The 21,136-nt window shown below is 36.2% G+C and overlaps 2 protein-coding genes across 5 annotated transcripts in view; one reads left to right on the plus strand and one right to left on the minus strand.

Moving 5' to 3' along the window:
• LOC139821150 (uncharacterized) overlaps positions 1-21,136 on the minus strand; it is a 128,541-nt gene that overhangs the window by 26,713 nt on the left and 80,692 nt on the right. The gene's annotated exons all lie outside the window — the stretch shown is intronic.
• LOC139821151 (transformation/transcription domain-associated protein-like) lies at positions 11,729-14,418 on the plus strand. 4 transcript variants are annotated; one of them, XR_011734202.1, is made up of 6 exons: positions 11,729-11,883; positions 12,229-12,331; positions 12,446-12,486; positions 12,574-12,816; positions 13,004-14,117; positions 14,210-14,418. XR_011734202.1 is itself a non-coding variant. In XM_071791981.1 (4 exons), exons 2-4 carry the CDS (start codon positions 12,437-12,439, stop codon positions 13,342-13,344), a joined length of 510 nt encoding a protein of 169 aa, XP_071648082.1. In that variant the 5' UTR covers positions 11,730-11,883; positions 12,229-12,436; the 3' UTR covers positions 13,345-13,859. The 4 variants fall into 4 exon arrangements, 1 of the variants encoding a protein (XP_071648082.1); XR_011734201.1 differs by having other exon boundaries at positions 12,229-12,360; positions 14,210-14,224; XR_011734200.1 differs by having other exon boundaries at positions 12,229-12,486; positions 14,210-14,224.

Here is a 21,136-nt window from a genome sequence, read left to right on the forward strand (position 1 = left end):
AGGGTAGAGGAGATAACAAGAACAGAAGAGGATGGTGAGATGAAGAGTGCGCAAGGGGAGAAAGAGAGAAGTGAGGAGAGAACTAAGAAAATGGAGAAAAGGAAAAGGAGAGGTGGAAATATATAGAGTAGGGAGGAAAAAGTATAGAGAAGTATGTGAAAGAAAAAAAAGGAGGAGAAGGATAGGATGATCAGAGAAATAAGAGAGGCGAGAACGGAAGTTAAGGTATGGGAGTTGATAAGTAGAGTAAGGAAAAGAAGGAAGAGGATGAACGAAGAGATAAAGTTGAAAGAGTGGAAAAAATACTTCATGGAGCTAATGGGTGGCGTGGAGAACAGGGTTGTGAAAGGAGAAGAAGGAAGGAACAGACAAGAAGAGGAAGAGATAGAACTGGAGGAGGTTAGAAACGTAATTAAGAAATTGAAAACAGGGAAGGCAATAGGCAAGGACGGAATTCCGAACGAGGCATGAAAATTTGGAGAAGAAGAGATGGTGAGATGAATATGGGAAATATGTAAACGGGTATGAAGAGGGGAAGGCTGGCCGGAACATTCGAAGGAAGGTGAGATAATACCAATAGTGAATAAAGGAGAAGGAAGAGAGATGAAGGACTACAGAGGGATAACGATCATGTTTTCGATGTACAAGATATACACGGCGGTTCTAGCAGAAAGAATAAGGAAAGAAGTAGAAACAAAGAACTTGATTCCCGACAACCAAGCAGGATTTACAAAAGGAATGGGGACGATAGATCAAATATTTGCACTGAACTACCTGATAAACAGACAACTGGGAAATGAGAAAGAGAAGACGACAGTGCTACAGTGCTTTGTAGACTTGAAGGCGGCGTTTGACTCAGTAGATAAGGAAGTCTTAATTAAGGCAATGAAAGAGAGAAAAGTAAGGCAAGGATTGATAGACAGGGTAGAGGAAGTGTTGAAAGAAACCAAAAGCAGCGTGAGAAAGGGAGAAGAAAGAGAGGACTCATTCTGGATAGCGAAAGAATTAAGACAAGGATGCCCGCTAAGCCCGATACTGTTTAATTTACTAATTGCAGACATAGAGGATTACATGAAAAAGGGTAGATGGGGGGTGTAAGATTAAGAGGAGAGAAGATATATACTTTTGTATGCAGATGACATAGCAGTACTAGCGGAGGAGGAACAGGACATGAGATCTATGATAAGCAGGCTAGAGGGGTATTTAGACAGAAAGGGTTTAACGCTGAGTATAGAGAAGACAAAGATAATGAGATTTAGGAAGGGAGGAGGGAGGAAGAAGAAGTATGAATGGAGATGGAAGGGAAAGAAATTAGAAAAGGTTAAAGCATAGTGTAAGGATACATGGTGTGCTCAATTGGTGTTTTTCTTTCTCTAAATTCGTTTCTCTCTCCTGCTGTTCACGTCGAATTGTGCAAGCAGTGGTACCACCACTAAAAGTAACTAGGAAATAGGAAATTTGAACGGATTATGTTGCAAAACTGCCTCCTGAAAATGTATTGCAACGATGAATGATATTTGAAGATACGTTATACTGTATTTATTAAAAATTATTGAAAAGTATTATTGTTTAGGGCTTTAATGATTTCTCAACAAATGGAAAAGTATTAAAGAAAATTTTAAAAAATAATACTTGTAAAGCCTTATGTACAAAGAATTTAATAGTATTAAAATTGCAATACTTCCTTTTTTCGAATTTTTTAATGCTTCTGACTATTTTTTCCTTTACTGGTTTTGAATGAATTAACGCAAAAAGACAAAATTATTGTCATCGATTAATGGCATGAACAAAGCCTAACCTTCTGCCCGATGATAATGTATATATTACGTATAAAAGCACTCTAGTATCTTACTGGCTCAAAGGATGTGGCGATAACTTTCGAATGCAGGGGTCATACGTTCGAATCAATTGTTTTTTTTTTAATTATTTGTTGCCCGTAAAAGTAACATAACAATTATTAATTTGATATGAAATTGGCGTTTAAAAATATGTATTGGCGAAGTATAATATAACTAATTATAGGTATACATAATCAACGAAAAATTAAATTATTGAAATTTAATATAATTTATTAATTACTTGTTACAATTTCATGTATTTTTGATTACATTTCTTATTTCTGTTTCAATAATTTTACCTATTTCAAATTAATTTGTTTACAACACAAGGTGGTACATCAATAAACCGCTTAAAAGGAAAGTCGATACACGACAATCAGATCTTTGGAAAAAAATTTGTCGTCACACCTTTTACATTTAAAATATTATTACTGATATTTTTGAAGAGAGAGAGGTGATTAATGTTTGTGAAAAGAAATGCAAAGAAGCAAAAATAATTAGTATAACAACTTTTATTCGTAATTGGACTTTTCTTCTGAAAAGGTAGTTGAAAATGTTTAATAACAAGAGATTTAATATTATATTTATATAAATATAATTTTGAAACATTCTTTCAGTGATGTTAGAGGGAATCGTTAGTTACAATTAACGAAATTAAGAACGCATTTCAATGTAATGAAAATGAAAATGCTTGCGCATCAATCGATACGCATTGTATAACAAGGAATGCATTTAAAAGCATGAGAAGTTTGGAAGCCTATGAATTGACTGAAATTCATTTTTGAATGTTCATTTCAATGTACTGAAACTTTCAATGCATGTCAATTAATTTCCGATTGGTATTACATTTTTTGACATGATAATTAGAAAGGAGAATATGTAAAGAAATCCCAATTTGTTGGCATTTCATATTTTACTATATTTTTGCTGCGAATTTTTGAATCGTGAAATTTATGTTGTTGATTTCCTATATATACATTAATATTTGAACAATTGTCATTAAAAAAAAATTAGAACAAAAAGTAATATTAATAGAAAAATTATTGTATTGATATTTCATACAATCATTTGTTTACATGTATGACAATCTGGAAATAAAAAAACAACCATAATGACAATAAAAAAATTATTTTTTAACAAATGTGTACAATTTTTGGTATAAAATAATATATAATGTCGGTATTAAAAAAATACTTTGTTAGAATGAAGGACAATGTAATACCACATTTATTTTTTTATCTACATATGAAACTTGGCCCTTTTAAATAATTTCACTATATTTTTTTTTAACACCGACATTATTATTTATACTTATACCAAAAATTGTAAACATTTGCTAAAAAATAATTTTTTGATAAATTATTGGTAGACACGTAGACAGTCCTATTTTTATATAGATATGGTTTATATATAAGACTTTGATAAGAATACTACTCCACAGGGTACATCTTGGGCAATGCTAATGCCGGCGGTAGCCGATTTAAAACGTGGAAACATAGCAAAAAATTGTCGGACATTATTTGTCGTAAAAATTTGAAATTTTGTTTATTTGGATTAATGCGTCTTGTAGAACATTAAATTATCTTTAAAATGACAGAAAACAATGTTTTTTTTTTACCAAAATTGAGGGAGATAATTCAGGTTGAATTCAGAAAAAATAAGGCCTCTCTATTATACAGTTCACATGTTATTCAGAGGAATTCTATTTATTTAAATTTTTTTAAGTCGATTTTTAATTGCAAACCGACCTGATCCCATAATTTCAACTATACTGTCATAAAGGCAATATATATAACATTTTATGTGATTTTTTTCAGAATTTTAAAAAGGGTCCTTTCTTTGAAAAATGTACATTAAAAACTTTAAAACAATTTTTTGTCCTCATACAATAATATCTCGTCTAAATGAATATTTTTACAAGAAAGGTCATTAAAAAACTACGAAAATCATATCCTAGTTATTCTACATTAATTGTTTATAATGATACTTTTGCGTCTAAATAAATTAAGTAAAATGAGGACAGAAAATTACATTTTTCCAAACAGACACACAACTTTCAATATAATTGAAATAAAAATGCTGTATATGGTCAACAAGACTTCTTTTGCATGTACTAACGATAATTAAATGATAAAAATTCAACTTTTGGTGGTAAAACATAGCCTCCTATTTTTTTCAGCCATCCTTCCCGCATCACTTCATTTTTAGGTAGCTGAAAAAAATTCACAGTTTCCTCACACGAACCCCCGTTGTTTTATTTCTACAACTTTTAACAATACATCGCACCATTTTTATTTTAAATTTATATATTGTCACTGTTTACCACACAAAACAATGTACCGTACTTCTAATTACCATATATATGTACAACTTGACTTATGATTATACATAAACAAACACGAGTGGCATAAGCGGCATGAGTGTGACAAGAATGCATGAACATGTGCCAATATTACAACACCAAAAATGTTTTACTTCTAGACGTTTGCTACTCTGTTTACACAATTCGACACGAGTGACGTCATTACCCGAATTCCCCCAGGCAATTGAGCACACCATGTAATCCTTACACCATGGGTTAAAGAGTTCAAATATCTGGGGTACACATTGAAGGAGAATGGAGGGCAGGAGGCGCACATTAACCCTTGCCCCGCAAACGTTTTTTTGGCACCTTTACGCCGCAAACCTGGGTCGTTTTTGTCCTGACGTTTTTTTTAAGTGTTTTTAAGGGCTGCAAAAAATTTGAAAAAATTCATGAAGGTGTTTCAAAGCTTCACTTTGAAATATCAATCATAAAATTATAAATAATTTAATTTTTTCACAGTATTTAAAAAATGGAGCAACTAAGGGTAAAATCATTTGTTTACTCAAAAAATCATAACTTTAAGACAAATAAAGATATCAAAATGAATAAAAAAGGAAATTGAAGGGGAAGAGTGTAGCTTTCATAAAAAAAATATTGCATGCAATTATTTTGAAATTAAATGCTTAAGTTTGCGACCTCAAAATTGCCAATAAATTAGCCCCAAATTTTGTAGTAAAAACAGTAATAAATATATAATAATTCACAAATTAATAATAAAATCAATAAAAAGTCAATAGTTAAGGGTCACAACATTCTTCTCCTCGCGAGGACGCAATATTGGAGAAACTTCCTTGCTCGACCATTGCGCCATTTCCTAGAAAAACTGAACAAAAATATTTTTGTAATTTTTTTTTCGCGGTCAGATGTTTTTGTGACACTTTTACGGACACAATGAATACTTTAAAACGAAAAAAATTACTTACGCTTTTGGGCAACGTTCGCCGCAAACCTGGGTCGTTTTCGTCCTTTCAAGAATTGACGTGTCTCCTGTGACGGCCGGAGGGGGACTGGCGCCTTGAAACTCGGTAGGCGGGTTCTCGGGGAGCATAACTTTTTTACGGATGCGCAGTGGCGCCTTCTCTACCCGTTTTCAAAAGTTACAACTACATTTGATTTTTGCCCGGACGAAAACGACCCAGGTTTGCGGGTTAAGGGTTAAAGAAAGGAGAAGAAAAGCGGCAAGAGTAATGAGAGAAGTTTGGGGGATAAGAAAGAGGATGTGGAAAAAAGATTGGAAAAGAAGGATCTGGCTATACGATACCTTGATATGGACGGTGATGGGATACGGGGCAGAAATATGGGGATGAAAGGAAAGGAGGGAGGTAGAAGGGATACACGAGAGATATCTCAGATGGATAGTCGGATTAAATTGGAAAACCCCAGGGTACATGGTTAGAGATGAACTGGAAAGGGAAAAAATGAGAGCCAGAGCAAGCAAGAGAGCATGGAAGTTCGCAAGAAAGCTGGAAGAAGGTAAGGGAAGAGAAATAGCAAAAAAATGTTTGAAGAAAATGAAAGACAGATGAAAGAAGGAAAGGATAATAGGCAGATGAAAGCAGGAGAGAAAAGATTACTTGGAAGGGATCGGTGTAGAAGTTGGAGGGGAGGAGGAGTTGGTAGAGGAGGTATTGGAATATAAGGAGAAATCGAAGCAAAGACACGAAGGGATGGAAAAAATCATGGAATCTAGATACAATAGGTGGTATAAGTTTATAAAGAAGGGCGGGATTCCGGATTATCTAAAGAAGGGATGGGAGGAGGCAAGATGGAGCAGAATTGCAAGGTTTAGACTAGGCAACGAAGTTAGGGAGGGACTATACTGGGGAAAAGAAGAAGATAGAAAGAAAGAAAGAAGAAGATAAATGCAGGATACGTGAGAAGGAGAAGGAGACGTGGGAACACGTCTGGGAAGAGTGTTCAAGATGGGAGGATTGGGATGGAGAAAGTTGGCAGGACGTGGTAGGGAGGATATTGGGCGAAAAGGGAGAGGGGGAAGAATGGATGAAGGCGATAGAGGAGATGAGGTAGGGCGGAGAGAGGAGAAAGGAAAAGAAGGTTACTTGGTAGATGGTAAGAATAATCGTTTAATTACAGATAAGGCCAGAAAGAAGGAGAGTACGTGACAAAGGGAAAGAATGGAGTGCAGAGCGAAGGTAATAGTAGAGAAAAAGACACTGGAGAAGTTGATAAAGGAACAAACAAATGAGATAATGAGTGGGCTGAAGGAAGAAATAAAGGATCAGAGAGAGGAGATTGAGAGATTGAGAAGAAAAGTACGTAGACTGGAACAAGGCACAGGGAAAAGGAAGAGAGACGATAGCGAAGAGAGCAGGGGCAGGCTAGAGGAAAGGAAATGGTGGTTCGATGACGATGGGAGGAATGATAACGAGAGAAGGAAGAAGAACGTGATAATAGGGATAGAGAAGAACAGATGGATAGGAAAGAGAACGAACTGGAAGAAGGTGAAGCAGCTGTTTACAGAGGGCCTGAAGATAAGGGTGGAAGTGAAGGAAGTAAGCGTGATAGGGCTGAGAGGAGAATGGCTGACGATGCTGGTGAGGATGGGAAGCGAGGAGGATAAATGGAGGGTGTTAGACGCGAGGAGAAGGGAAGGGAGCAGGCTAAAGGTTAAGATGGACGAGGACAAATCTATAGAGAGGAGACTCAGAGAAGAAAAGAAGAAGAAAAAGAAAAAGAAAAGGAGGGAGAAAAATGGCGGGAGACCAAGAAGATCTGCGGAGGAGGAGATAGCAAGCAAACTAGAGGAGAGCCTGCTGATGGACACAGACGAGGATGAAGAAGAAAGGAAGAGAGGAAAAGCAAAGGACGAATAAGGAAGAAGGAAGTCTAGCAAACATCAGGAGGAGGAAATTATGGGAGAATACGGCCGGATTAAACAATGTTTTTTATTTTTTGATTTTGATTTTGATCTAAATGAGATTGATTTTGGTTTTGATTTAGATTTTGATTTAGATTTTTTGCAAATGAGTTGTAAGATTGCACAAAAGCCAGGGAAGGAAACAAGAATGTATGAAATGTACAGGGTTGGGTACGTCCCTTTAAAAACGCCCTTTAAGACCCCTTGGGGTAAATAAAGTATGCATTTATCTATCTAGTGGCAGTAATTACCGACATTCCTTTTTTTTTAAGAAATCTTTGAATTGGCTTTACAGAATTGCAAAACTCTTTTATAAAATTAAAGTACGCATAAAAATCTAGGGCATAACACAGAATTTCATATCAGAAACCAAAAAAAAAAATTCAAAATTTGAGCACATACAGCTGTCACCTGACGACAATATTTGCTTAAACAAAAATACTGCAGTTTATATATACAAAATGATACACTTGCACTAGGGACAACACGTAGAAACAATATTGTGCAAATAGAACTAAGATTCAAAGCCTAAAAAAAAAGATTTTCTTTAATAAAGTTTTATTAAACAGAGGCACATGCAGGTTGATAGGATGAGCAGTGTAGCGAGAATGGCGTAGCAATCGGACAAGGACAGATATCAATAGTTAGACAAAGACGGATATAGGCCAATAACATAGAAAACAGGATTAGAAATGTTGACATTATCGAGAAAGTTCGGCCTTCGCTATAGGATCCCCTTAATAAATAAAAATATCTAATCAACATAAATCGAGAAAAGTATATGTTTGTTCCGCCAATAAGTGATTAACAAAAAAAAACTTTATTTTTAATCAACAACATTTGGCAATGTCGTGATAATTCGACCATTGGTTTTGGTCGGATTAATCGTCACGTTTCGACCATGGAATTTGGTCTTTTCTAAATTGATATAATCTTTGATACTTATGTATAATTGTATAAGCATCTCATTTTTATTAAATTAAATTATTAATAAAAATTATTAATTTTCACATCCAAAATATTATTTAAAAAATCTTAAATTCGTAATAGACATTCTCTTAGAAAACGACTACCCGTTGACATTCATTTTTAACACTATTAATACTAGAATTAAATCTCTGCTAAACAAATGCACTCGAAAACAGAATAAACCTCCACCAACAAACGAAGAGAGACAACGTATATGGTTTACAGTACCATATGTCTTTAATATATCTCGAAAAATTTAAAAGAGCTGTTACAGATGTTAACTTGTCATTCTATAGTTTGAATAAACTTGATAAGTTTATTAAAGTGCAGAATGATATTCTCCCTATACCCAATCAAATAAAAATGTGGTGTATAAAATTTCATGTAAAAATTGCGATGCGTCATATGTTGGTCAGACGATGAGGCAATTAAAAACGAGAATTTCGGAACATCGTAACCACATTCGCAGAAATATAACAACCTAGTCTGTTATTACTGAACATAGAATTAATTTCGACCATGAATTTGATTGGGAGAACGTTAAAACTCTAGATAGGGGACGATATTTAGGAAAACGACTTGTTTCAGAGATGTCTCATATCAAGCTACAAAAAAATAGTCTCAACTTGCAAACGGATACAGAGTTTATGCACCATGCATAAGTGTCTATTCTAAATAAATTGTAAACCATGCCCAGAGTAACAATTTGCGTCGTACCGCCTGACATTGCCTATACATAGAATTTTTAGTTTCATTTCTTATTGTCTCCATCTACACGTTTATAATTTTATTGCTTATACACCGAATATTTATTAGTTTTATTTTCTTGCTTATTTGACCGACACGTTTTATAATTTGACTTGACCTACACGTTTACAATTTTCATTGTTTATACACCGAATATTTATTAGTTTTATTTCTTACTTATTTGACCTACACGTTGTATAATTTGATTTAAGACCTCTTCCTCTTAATACCGTTTCGTGCATCGTGCCGTCGGGATCTGAGAATCCCTTGTGCAGTTTATACTTTCTTTGTGATGTTCACACCGCATTTATATACCCGCCTCGCTTGGCTTATTCTGATGCATTTGTTCTCCAGACTACTTGGTGAGTTACCATAGAATTTTTAATTAATACTTGGTGTAATAAGGGAACTATTTTTACAGATATGGATCTAGTAGTCTTTTCAATTTTGTTCTTCTTGAAATCTTCAAGCAGGAAACTTACCACTTTGGAATGGAAAACTGTGCAATATTTTAATTTTATTCGTCGTTTAATATCGCTGAAGATGGCTCGATCTATGAGCTGAAACGTTTGATTGTATTTCATTTGGAATGGATTTGGAATAAATCAGTGATTCTGATCATCTACGCACAGACAACTGCGTTTTACTCTCATAGCCATCCTATTACGAATTTCCAATTTCGAGAGTCCTAAATTATTATTTTATTTAAATTATTAAATTTATTACGAAAAATATTACCTCAGCCAGTATTCGAACCTGGAACTTCCCTCATTCCGTGTAGGGCGTCGTACTAATTCGACCACCGAGGCATGTGATTATATTTATCGCAATAACAGGTTAATACATGTAAGACACTATATGTCGCCCGCGTAAATATAAACAATTAGTTTGTCATGTTCGCATATTATAAATAATTTTATGAAAGGGGCTAGCGAACCAAGCTCGTTCGTAGTGCTTTATAATTATATCTTACAATCGACGAATAATATTTCAATAACTGCGAGCCGATAAATGTCGGACTGAACCCAGCTATCGTTAAAAATCGACGAATAAACATATAATATTCCTATAACGAGATATAATATTCCTATAACGATATTTATATAACGAGACTCCTAGAGATATCATTGCCACCTTTGACTAGAGAGCAGGATACGGCCTTATATAGAGGCGTTCAGGCATAATCCCACGGATGGTAGCTTTGCACCACCGACCGCTCGACCGAGTGCGTGAACCAAATGTCCGAACCTGCGGTTTCTCTCGTACTGAGCAGGATTACTATCGCAATGACTGGTCATCAGTAGGGTAAAACTAACCTGTCTCACGACGGTCTAAATATTATTCGTCGATTGTAAGATATAATTATAAAGCACTACGAACGAGCTTGGTTCGCTAGCCCCTTTCATGAAATTATTTATAATATGCGAACATGACAAACTAATCGTTAGTATAAATCCTTCATAAATCGAATCTCAGTGTATATATGTAATATCATCATTTTACATATCAAAGAATAAATGTTAAGTTTAGGTTCTTTACCTTATATTTTGATGTACACTTATTCGCTATATCTTTTGTATAAAAAGAATGAAGGTTTGAAAAACAAAATCGCCGCGATGCTCTACAAACAGTAGACCAATTAAATGCTAAAGAGAATTAAAATTAAGATTAGCAAATTTATCTTACTAATAAAATAAAATAATGTACAAAATGAACCAATAAAAACTTTTTATCCCGTTTTTTTTAAACAATTTGTGTGAAATATACCCAGCACCAATATTCTATGGATACCCATATAACGTCCATGGGCATTCCGGACATAAAATGGACATTCATAGGATATCGTGTGCTGTCTGGGATATGCCACATCAATGTTGTATTTAGTGAGAGAATGTATAATTGCAATAAATTCAACCGTGCTGCTTGATCCCTTTGATTTGAGTATCTTTGTTCGATATATACTTTAATACGATATAAACTTTAATTACTTTAAAGTATTAAGACTCTTGGGTACTCGCGGCTTCTATATTCTTGTTTGATGACGTCATAGTACAGGCAAGATATGATTTGACCCGGAAAAAATTGCATCACGTGCGTTTTTAGGCTTAAAATTTTCAGAAAAATATACTGAATAACATATCCAAAATCGGGCTTCCGGTTGGACGGTTGGAGCGAACAGTCGGCTCATGGAAGAAAGTGTAGTGAAACCGGAGTAAAAGGAAGGAAAAGGAAGGAAGCCCTCGGGGGAGCGATGGGATCGACGGAGGAAGCATAGAGGAAGAAGAGGAAATGAAGGGAATATACGGAACAGTCCGTGAAGCAAGAACGAGAGGATTCCAGGAAGGAAGAGACTTATAGGTTAGGACCGAAGAAGGAAGCGGAAAGCGGGAGGAGGGGGAGAGAACGATGGAGACGGAGAGACGCGCAGGCGTGCTGGCGAGATCGCTACCGGGAAGTAGCAGCGCTAGACGGAAACAGTGAGAGGAGATGGCGCAAAACACGAAGACCCCGGCTGCGGCCGAGACGGCGCGGGGTGCCGGCCCCTCCAAAAGAGCGGGTTGGCACCACTGCGGGGCGTCGAGGCGCAGCAACGGAGCTCCGGTAACTTAGCCGGTCAACTTCGACTTTATTAATTTTCATATTTTTTTATCGTTTGTTGGTCGTTTGTTGGTGATTGTTGGCCTAATTACAACGTTTGTTGGTTCTTAATTTTTTTTTAAATTTAAAAAGAAAAATTAGCATTAAGTTAGCCGGAAAAATTTTATTTTTAATTTCAAAAAAGCCTAATCGATGCGTAATCGTTTGCTGATGATTGTTGGTCTAATTTTAGCGTTTGTTGGTTTATTATTAGTCTTAAAAACGAAAAATTATCTCAAATATTAAAGTAATCGAAGATTGGTTTATTTGCCTACGACTTAAGCTTTATTTCTATCAATTTAAGGCTAACATCTATAAAACTGCCATATGAATACGGGCCTTAACATCGGCAGAAAATCGCGAAAAGATCAAGAAACATGGTGGTTCGTGATTCCTGTCTTTTTGCGCCGTCATCATTTCAACGAGAGACCGAGTGAGATTAGATTAAGGTAATTAATGTAGAATTCTATATGTTAATGTTTTGAGCAGAACGTTCTTTGATTTTTAATAGCGTTTTTCACTGGCAGAGCTGGTGCGCATTTAGTGCACTGCACATTAAAGCCGTCGTACACAAATCAACGTAATGTGTATGCTTAGTATAAACAGGTTAAATCATGATTGCATTATTTGATAAAAAATGTGCTGCGTATTTTATCAGTCGAAATATTTGCATTTTACTTTGAATATTAGAGATTAAATCAGTGTACAACAGCTTTAATGTGCACTGAGTGCGTACCAGCTCTGCCAGTGAAAAACGCTATAAGAGGATTTATATTTTATTTTTTCTTGCATAGATAAACAGAATGTTATCGGAAAGTCATCTAAGCATTTTGAGAAGAATCTTCGGAAAGATGAACGTAGAAACCAATTGTTGCAATTAAGAAGAAAGAAGCGCGAGCAAGTATTTGCGCAGAAGACAAATCTCGGTGGTTTTTCTTCGTCACCTGTTCTTGTCTGCGTATTATAAAGGAATATTTTTTAATATATATTCCTTTATAATTTATGTTACAGGTTGCACCTGTTTTACAAAATCTTCAAGGTTCAAATAAAAGGTAAAGTTATATATTTCTTTATAATGCATATTTAGTGTTACTTTGTTTTTACTGTGATCAAGTTAATAAAAGTGTAACTTTTTTTAGGTTGGTTCAGCAGTTATAGCTATATTTTCTGAAGATAGAGCTCTTTATCGAGCGGAAGTTCTGAATATTGATACGCAGAAGGATGCATACGTAGTTCAGTACATAGATTTTGGAAATTGCGCAGTCTAATCAACATCGCGTATTTCAAATTCGACATCGATGACATCTCCGGAGAGTTAGATGCAAAGAGACCGGTACCTTTCCGCTTGACGCCCAATATCTTCGAATTTCTTACAACTATAGGTCAGTCAGACACAATCTTAATTTTCTCGTCTGTCGACGTGAAAATAAAGATATCTTGATATAGACATCCCTTGTGCTTGGATAAATTCAAATGTTATATAGAAATACTTGTAGTAAATCCGATATTCATTACTGTGCAGACCGTTGCCAAATTCTTTCAGGTTTCACGATGTTAATTCTTTTGCAGGAGTTTGCGGACCATTGACCGCTAGCGCGATCGCCACAGCGCGCTGTTTGGTTCAGCCCACGTTCCAGCTGCATGCTATACTTCGCACAATTTTGCGGGATGAAGTGATCGCGGACCATAAACGGCAAGAAGACGCCGAGGGCACATCACAAGAGCCGACCGATCTAAAGGGTGAACTTCTGATAAAGATGGTGAACCACGCGGTCAACGCGATTGTCGGTAGACTAAATTTTCTCGCGAATTTCGATAGCATTGACAGTAAGGTCAGCACACTAGTAGCCGCTGCCAATAGCCATGACAATCTTTGCAGAATGGATCCCTCGTGGCACCCATGGCTGTAAGATACAGAACGTTTGGCCTAACAACACATTTGTGCTATAACGAGAAAAGGATTAAAATCATTATCGCATTATTCATTTTATTTTCTTGCCCATATACGTTCTTATATTTTATAACACTGACGCTAGCTTTCAGGAAGTTATTGAAAAATGAAAGATGATAAAGAGAAGTTAGACGCTAGAAAAGTATTATTTATAATCTATACATATATATATAGATATATGAATATACGTAGTTTATATGCATTATAACATTAATTTTGTACAACGTAAATCGAAACTATTTGTAAACTGCGAATTTAATTCTATTCTCTAACTCTTACTCTGTATATGTATTATATTGCTTATAGATTCGGTTTCACTATATATAAACATACTGTTTGCTAATGCATAGCACTTCAATGTAACGTAAAGCTCCAGTTCGAGTTCCTAGTAAGTAAACTATATTTTAAGAAACTTGTGCAGATAATTTGTAAGAATAGTTCTTGCTAAGAAGTGGAATATAGACCTGAGATACATATAGTACTTATTTATTGTAAAAGACATGAACATTAGGATCTATATGAAAATTGTATGAAATAATAAGATTCTTAAAAAAAAATGACGTTTTGTTACTTCAAACAAATCTATAATTTTTACAGTAAAACACTTTCCACAAGTGAGAAACGGAAGCATACATTGGAGAAGTAGGTTTTTTTTCAAGAAAATTCTACTAGGAAACGTATATTCACGTATGAATACGAGAATTCTCTTCAATTTTATGTAAATTCAATCAGGTTAGAGCTTATATTCTTATAAAATAATATATATTCTTAATGATCACATAAATAATCTTTATTTATAAAAATACAACTTATTTAAATTTTAGTTCTTTAAACGCAAACATAATGCGCATATCATGAAACACTGTATCATGTTTTTAAGTGATCACATTTAGGTATGTATGATATACTTTATTCTATCATTTTTTTTAGCACATATGGTAAGTTTGACATTTATTTTATACGTACTTTGACAATTAGGCGTCTTGAATGAAGAGTTCATGGGAAGAAAATGATAAATTCATAATTAATCCATTTTAAGCACAATTTTATGTTTAAAGTAGAACTTATAAACTTATACACCATGTTTCTTGATCTTTTCGCGATTTTCTGCCGATGTTAAGGCCCGTATTCATATGGCAGTTTTATAGATGTTAGCCTTAAATTGATAGAAATAAAGCTTAAGTCGTAGGCAAATAAACCAATCTTTGATTACTTTAATATGTGAGATAATTTTTCGTTTTTTTTCGTTTTTAAGACTAATAATAAACCAACAAACGCTAAAATTAGACCAACAATCATCAGCAAACGATTACGCATCGATTAGGCTTTTTTGAAATTAAAAATAAAATTTTTCCGGCTAACTTAATGCTAATTTTTCTTTTTAAATTTAAAAAAAAATTAAAAACCAACAAACGTTGTAATTAGGCCAACAATCACCAACAAACGACCAACAAACAATAAAAAAATATGAAAATTAATAAAGTCGAAGTTGACCGGCTAAGTTACCGGAGCTCAGCAACGGTTCAGGCACGAGCGACGAGCGCACGCGTGGAAGCGTGGAGCGAGGAAGAGGCCAGGAAGAGAGACAGGACGGCGCTGGGAGCGGGCAGGGCTGGCAGGCCTGAAGGAGGGGATATGTGGTTGGCGCACTGACGAGAAGCGGGGGAGGCGAAGGAAACGAAGCGGACAAGCGGCGAGAGACAGGCGAGAGGTACGATCTGATTAAGCGCACGCGCGGAGTAGGGCCGGGAAGGGAGACAGGACGGAACGGAGAGCGAGCAGGTCTGGTACGGGCTGAGCGGGCGCACGCGCAGAGTGAAGCCAGGAAGAGAGACAGGACGGCGCTGGGAGCGGGCAGGGCTGGCAGACCTGAAGGAGAGGCTATGAGGTTGGCGCACTGACGGAAAGCGTGGAAGGCGAGAAATACAGAACGGACAAGTGGCGAGTAAGATAAGCGAGAGGTTAGAAGCAGAAATAATGATAAAGGTAAAACGAAAGCAGAAAAGAAACATATTCAGAGCAAAAGCAAACCACAAGAGGAAGATGACGATGACAGTGACAACGAGGAAGATGATGAAGATAGCGACGTTGAGGAAGAAAGTTTGGACGAAGAAGACGAAATCATGAAAAAAAAAGAGAAATTCAGAAGACAGTACTGAGAAAAAGGAACGTAATGAAAGAGAGGCAGATGGAAATGACAGGAAAGGAGAGGACGACGAGGACTGAGCAGAGGAGGGAAAAGACGGACTGGATAAAGGAAGTTATAAAGGAAATAAGGGAGGTAGGACAGAAAACCGAGCGGCAGACTTAAAGAAATCAAAAAGGAACTGAAAGAGATGAGAATACAAATAGAAAGGAGGAAAACGCGAGAGGAAAACCTAGAAGAAAACGGAGGAAGGAAATGAAGAGAAAAGTTACAAAAACCAGAGGGAACGGAGGAAAAATGGGGAGGAACGAGTTAAGGGGGGAATCTTTTGGATTGTATAGAGTCAATTGATAGTAAGAGATGTATAAGCGGACCCCTTTTGGATTTTTTTTGGATTGTATAGAGCCAAATGATTGGATTGTATAGAGTCAATTGACAGTAAGAGAGGTATAAGTGGACCCTTTTTGGATTTTTTGGATTGTATAGAGTCAAATGAGAACAGAGGATATGTAACGGTTTGAGTACGTTCCGTAAAAACGCCTTGTAAAACCGAGAGGTAACTACAATAAAGTGAATATATACATATCCAAAATCCACCAAAATCGCCTTTGCCGTTCTATGTTTTTTTAAACAATATACACGTGAAACTGTAAACAAATAAGTTTTTCTCAAAAACTATGAGAAATATAAAAAAAACTCAAGAGATCAAAGTTGTAGATCTGATCGAGATCTACAAAACGTACTTCGTCATTTTTTTCCTTAAAATTTATAATTTTTGAGATATTTACAAAAAACTGATATCTGGTTAATATTAATCAAAGAAATGAATTATGCAATGTATACGCATTTGATTACTATATTGTTTTAATTTGTATCAGTGCTATAATTATTTTTATACATTGTTGTAACAATTAAAAAACTTATTTATTTAAAAAAAATTTTTTAAATAAATAAATATTTTTTATTAACATTATTTTTGCAAATAAAAACATGTATGTTATAGTAAATAAATTGTAACACAATTATATAATATATCAAAATTGTGAGGTGATTAGATAGAAAATACCTGGTTTGACTTGATCTTTCTTGTTCATGTATGTTCGCGCAATTCAACCGTACTACGCATTGCACGTCAGTTTTTTCTTCCTTGTGTCAAGTAAGGACCCATAATGATTCAAAGTAATACGAAAAGTGATCGCTTATCAATGTAATTCCCCAGTTATTGGAGACGCAAAGATTTCGCGAGCGCTCCTGGTGGCAAAATGTGAAACTGGCGTAAAACAGACAGACTGTTCGTAGGTTAGTTGTGGTTCAACTCATATCAATAAAATAATAAGTTATTAAGACTCTCGAAATTGAAAATTCGTAATATGATTCGTAATATGATGATATTCGGCTATGAGAGTAAAACGCAGTTGTCTGTGCGTAGATGATCAGAATCACTGATTTATTCCAAATCCATTCCAAATGAATTACAATCGAACGTTTCAGCTTATAGATCAAGCCATCTTCAGCGATATCAAACGACGAATAAAATTAAAATATTGCACAGTTCTCCATTCCAACGTGGTAAGTTTCCTGCTTGGAGATTTCAAGAAACGAAATTGAAAAAGACTACTAGATCCATATCTGTAAAAATAGTTACCTTATTACACCAGGTATTAATTAAAAATTCTATGGTAACTTACCAAATAGTCTGGAGAACAAATGCATCAAAATAAGCCAAGCAAGGCGGGTATATAAATGCGGTGTGAACATCACAAAGGAAAATGTATAATCTGTACAAGGGATTCTGAGATCCCGACGGCACGACGCACGAAACGGTATTAACAGGCAGACGTTTTAAGTCAAATTATACAACGTGTAGGTCAAATAAGTAAGAAATAAAACTAATAAAGATTTGGTGTATAAACAATGAAAATTGTAAACTTGTAGGTCAAGTCAAATTATAAAACGTGTCGGTCAAATAAATAAGAAAATAAAACGTTTGATTTTAATTTATTTGGAATGGGTTTGGAATAAATCAGTGATTCTGATCATCTACGCACAGACAACTGCGTTTGACTCTCATAGCCATACTATTACGAATTTTTATATCAATAAATTCCTGATTTTTTTATTGATTCATTTACATTTCTATTAATATTGCACCACTAATCATAATAATAAATAAATTTGATTAGGTGTTTGCCATAATTATGTGAATAATTGTTATAATTTTATACTATAAGTTTATTTACTTTTAATGAAAAGAAATAAAATTGAAATTTCAATGGAATTAAATAAAATCAAATTAAATTGTACAAATAGTTGTGTTAGAAAATTTAATAAATGTGTAATTATAATATTTAAGAAATTTTGTACTGCTTCAGGGTTGCCACTGACTTAAAGATTATTACAATTGTTAGTTATGTGATATAAAATTGGTAAGTTTCGTACAATAAAACATTTCCAAAACAAAATATTTTTTAATGTTATTGCTCACTACTAGTTAAGCTGTTCCTTTGAAAGTTTGGTTTGTACCATCCTTATTTACAACTTTCCATTATAACTCTCTTTACTAAAGAAACTATTCTTAATTTCTCTTTATTTATATTTTAAAATAACATGATGTAGGAAAAATAAGATTTTGCTTCAAAAAGCTAGTATTCATCGTTTACGAATTTTAGCTTTTACATGACAATTTAAATTTGTCTGATTTACGTCAGTTCAACTTGCGGTCACCAGATGCGCTGGGGAGAATCTTTGCGTCGCCAATTTTGTAAAGTAATTTTTCACTTTACTTTTTATGAACAATGTTAAGCTGGCCACACACACTTTTTCGTAACAGTAACAGTAGGATTTCGACCAATCGTGTTACTCGATTCGGGAACGTACGGCCGTACGTTTTCGAATCGAGCAACGCGATTGGTCAAAATCCTACTGTTACTGTTACGAAAAAGTGTGTGTCCGGGGCCTTACCTGTTGTTGCTACTATGTTAGTATTGCGTTTCTTACTGATAGCATTAATTATAGTTTTAGCAGGACTTCCGCTTCCGGTGCGATAGACTGTCATGTGGCGGTTAGACGTGTGTTTTTCGGCAGTGTGAGAGCGTAGAAGAAGGCTAGTGGAGGTGTGTATGTGAGAAGGAGAGAGTCGAGGAGCGAGAGTACGTGTGGAGGGAGACCGTGAAATAAAGGGGGAGAGGGAGAAAAGAGTGCTGGAAGCGTGCTTGAGAGCGGGACGAACAAAAAGTACGTGAAGCGTAAAGAGAGAACGGTGTTGAGCGGGAGGTAGTCGAGGAGTACGCGAAGTATAGAGTGTGCGCGGGGCTGAGACAAAGGCAGGCTATGGAGTTACTAGAAGGGAAGAGTCGGAAAGGTAGAAAGCGGTAGGCAGAAGGAATAGAATGATTGGGAGAATGGAGTATAATGAAGGGGAGAAGAAGACGCAGGAAGTAAAAAGCGGGAGCAGCGGGAAGGTAGAGGACGTGTTAAAAAGGAAGAGAGAAAATGCTGGGGAGGGAGGGGAGGAGGAAGAAGCTTTAGCTAAGGGATAGTAAAAAGACCCCCAAATCGTCAGGCAAAGGAAAGAAGGAGAAGAGTGAGTGAAGGGAGGAAGTGGAGGAGGTTATAAAAGAATTGAGAAGGATGAAAGGGTGGAAGGAGGATTTTAGACAGTTGATGGAGGAGGTGAAGGAGGGATTTAGAGAGCAGGGGAGGGGTTGAGAGAGGAAATGGAGGAGCTGAGAAGAAGGAGAGGAGATGGAAGGAGGAGAGGAAGAAGATAATAAACTGCATTAGTGGTTTAGAAAGAAAGGTAGAAAAGTTGGAAACAAATAGAGAGAGGGGAAGGAAAGGGGATAAGGCAGGCAAAAAAGGAAAGGGGGGAAATGGGGGATAAGATAAGAGAGTTGGAAAGGAGATTAGAGAAGAAGGAGCGTGAAGAGAGGAGGAAGAATGTAATAATAGAAGGTTTGGAGATAAAAGAAGGGAAGATGAGAGAAGAGCGGTGGAGGAGGTGCTAAGCGTTTTAAAGATGAGAAGAAACGTAGAGGAGGTTATGAAGAAAAAGAGAAAGAGAGTTGAAAGATAGGAAGGAGAGGATTATGGAAGACTGGACGTGGAAAGAGAGAAAAATGAGATGGAGGTTAGAGGAAATCGCGAGAAAAGAGGAAAGAAGGGGAAGAAGGGTGAGGATCGGATACGGAAAGCTATGGATAAGTGAGCAATGCTGGAAATGGGATGAGAAAGAGAAGGTTTTAAGGGATGGGAGAGGAAAGAAAAGAAGGAAAGAGATGGGGGGAAAGAGAGGAGAGCAGAGTAGGAGTAGTAGAGAAGAGAGGGAGAGAAGAGGTAGGGAGGGAAGGAGTGGAGTGTTGCCTTTTAGAACGCGGCAGGGCTAGAAAACAAAGATAAAGAGTTTTGGTCAGGATTGAAGAAATGGGATGTAATGGTGTTGTTGGAAACATGGCTAGATGATAGAGGGTGGAAAAGAATAAAAAAAATGTTACCAGGAGGGTGAGTGGAGAGCGCAAGCGGCGAAGAGAAAAAACAAGAAGGAAAAAGCTACGGGGGGAATGGTTATGGGTATTAAGAAGAAGTTGTGTGTGTGTGTGTGTGTGTGTGTGTGTGTGTGTGTGTGTGTTTGTGTTTGTGGTGGAGAAGGGAGAAAGGATTGTGGGGGTGGAGATGGGATTATGATGGGTAGAGTGAGGTAAGGGATAGTGAGGAGGAGAGATGGAGGATAGTGGGAGTTCATGCAGGAGAGGGCATTGAGAAGGCGCTGTAAAGTTTAGAGCAGTGGGAAGAGGACAGAGAGGCAGGAGTTAGAACACTGATAAGGGGAATTTTAACGCGACGACAGAAAAGGAAGGGGGAGGTAGGCGAAGAGGACAAAAATGAGGGGACAGGGAATCTAGGAATAAGACGGTCAAAGGACAAAAAAATGAATAGGGAGGGCAGGCTTATAGTGGATTTCTTGGAGAAAGAGGGTGGTGCATATTTAATGAGACTACTGCCCCTCCCCCGCAAACAGGGGGTGGGGGTGGACCTCAGTTTGCGTGAAAAGTTGAAAACCCGAACTGTACAATAATAGACCTTGTTTGTAACATAGTTGCACAATTATTATCCCAGTAAAAGATCTTCTTACTGCAAATACATTAATTACAATCATTCAGCAACGTATTAAACATGGCACCGCCTCTCTCCCACTTACATGTGTACTGTCTATACACACATCAGCACACATATCAGCAAATTACCTCCCTTAGTAGTGACATAAATTCGTATATTTTTCAAACTTTTTTTGTTTATAACTTTTAAACAAGCAATGAGTGACGATTAAGTTATAAGAAAAAGTTACTCAAGATCATGCCCCTGACAACATATGTCAAGGTCAAGATCATCGGGGTTGGCTGTGTAAAAAGAAATATTTACCACCGCTTTTTCCTATATCTCGCCTGTACTATCAGAAGCAAGAAACGTTGAGAATTGACACGTTGAGAATTCTTGCGTGCCATTTCTAAATAAAAAGATATTTGCATAACACTTCGATCACTTCGGCACACTTCGAAAATACTTTGAAGTTACCTTGATAGCAAAACATGAGTGTGCAAAATCATGC

This window comes from Temnothorax longispinosus, chromosome 10 (assembly GCF_030848805.1).
Source record: "Temnothorax longispinosus isolate EJ_2023e chromosome 10, Tlon_JGU_v1, whole genome shotgun sequence".
Classification (NCBI taxonomy): domain Eukaryota; kingdom Metazoa; phylum Arthropoda; class Insecta; order Hymenoptera; family Formicidae; genus Temnothorax; species Temnothorax longispinosus.

Excerpts from the sequence above, each read along its gene's own strand:
- LOC139821151 (XM_071791981.1), top strand. The coding sequence starts at position 12,437 with ATGTTACAGGTTGCACCTGTTTTACAAAATCTTCAAGGTTCAAATAAA. Across the intron at positions 12,487-12,697 it reads CTTCAAGGTTCAAATAAAAG|TCTAATCAACATCGCGTATT; the intron begins GTAAAGTTATAT and ends GAAATTGCGCAG. Across the intron at positions 12,817-13,003 it reads CGAATTTCTTACAACTATAG|GAGTTTGCGGACCATTGACC; the intron begins GTCAGTCAGACA and ends ATTCTTTTGCAG.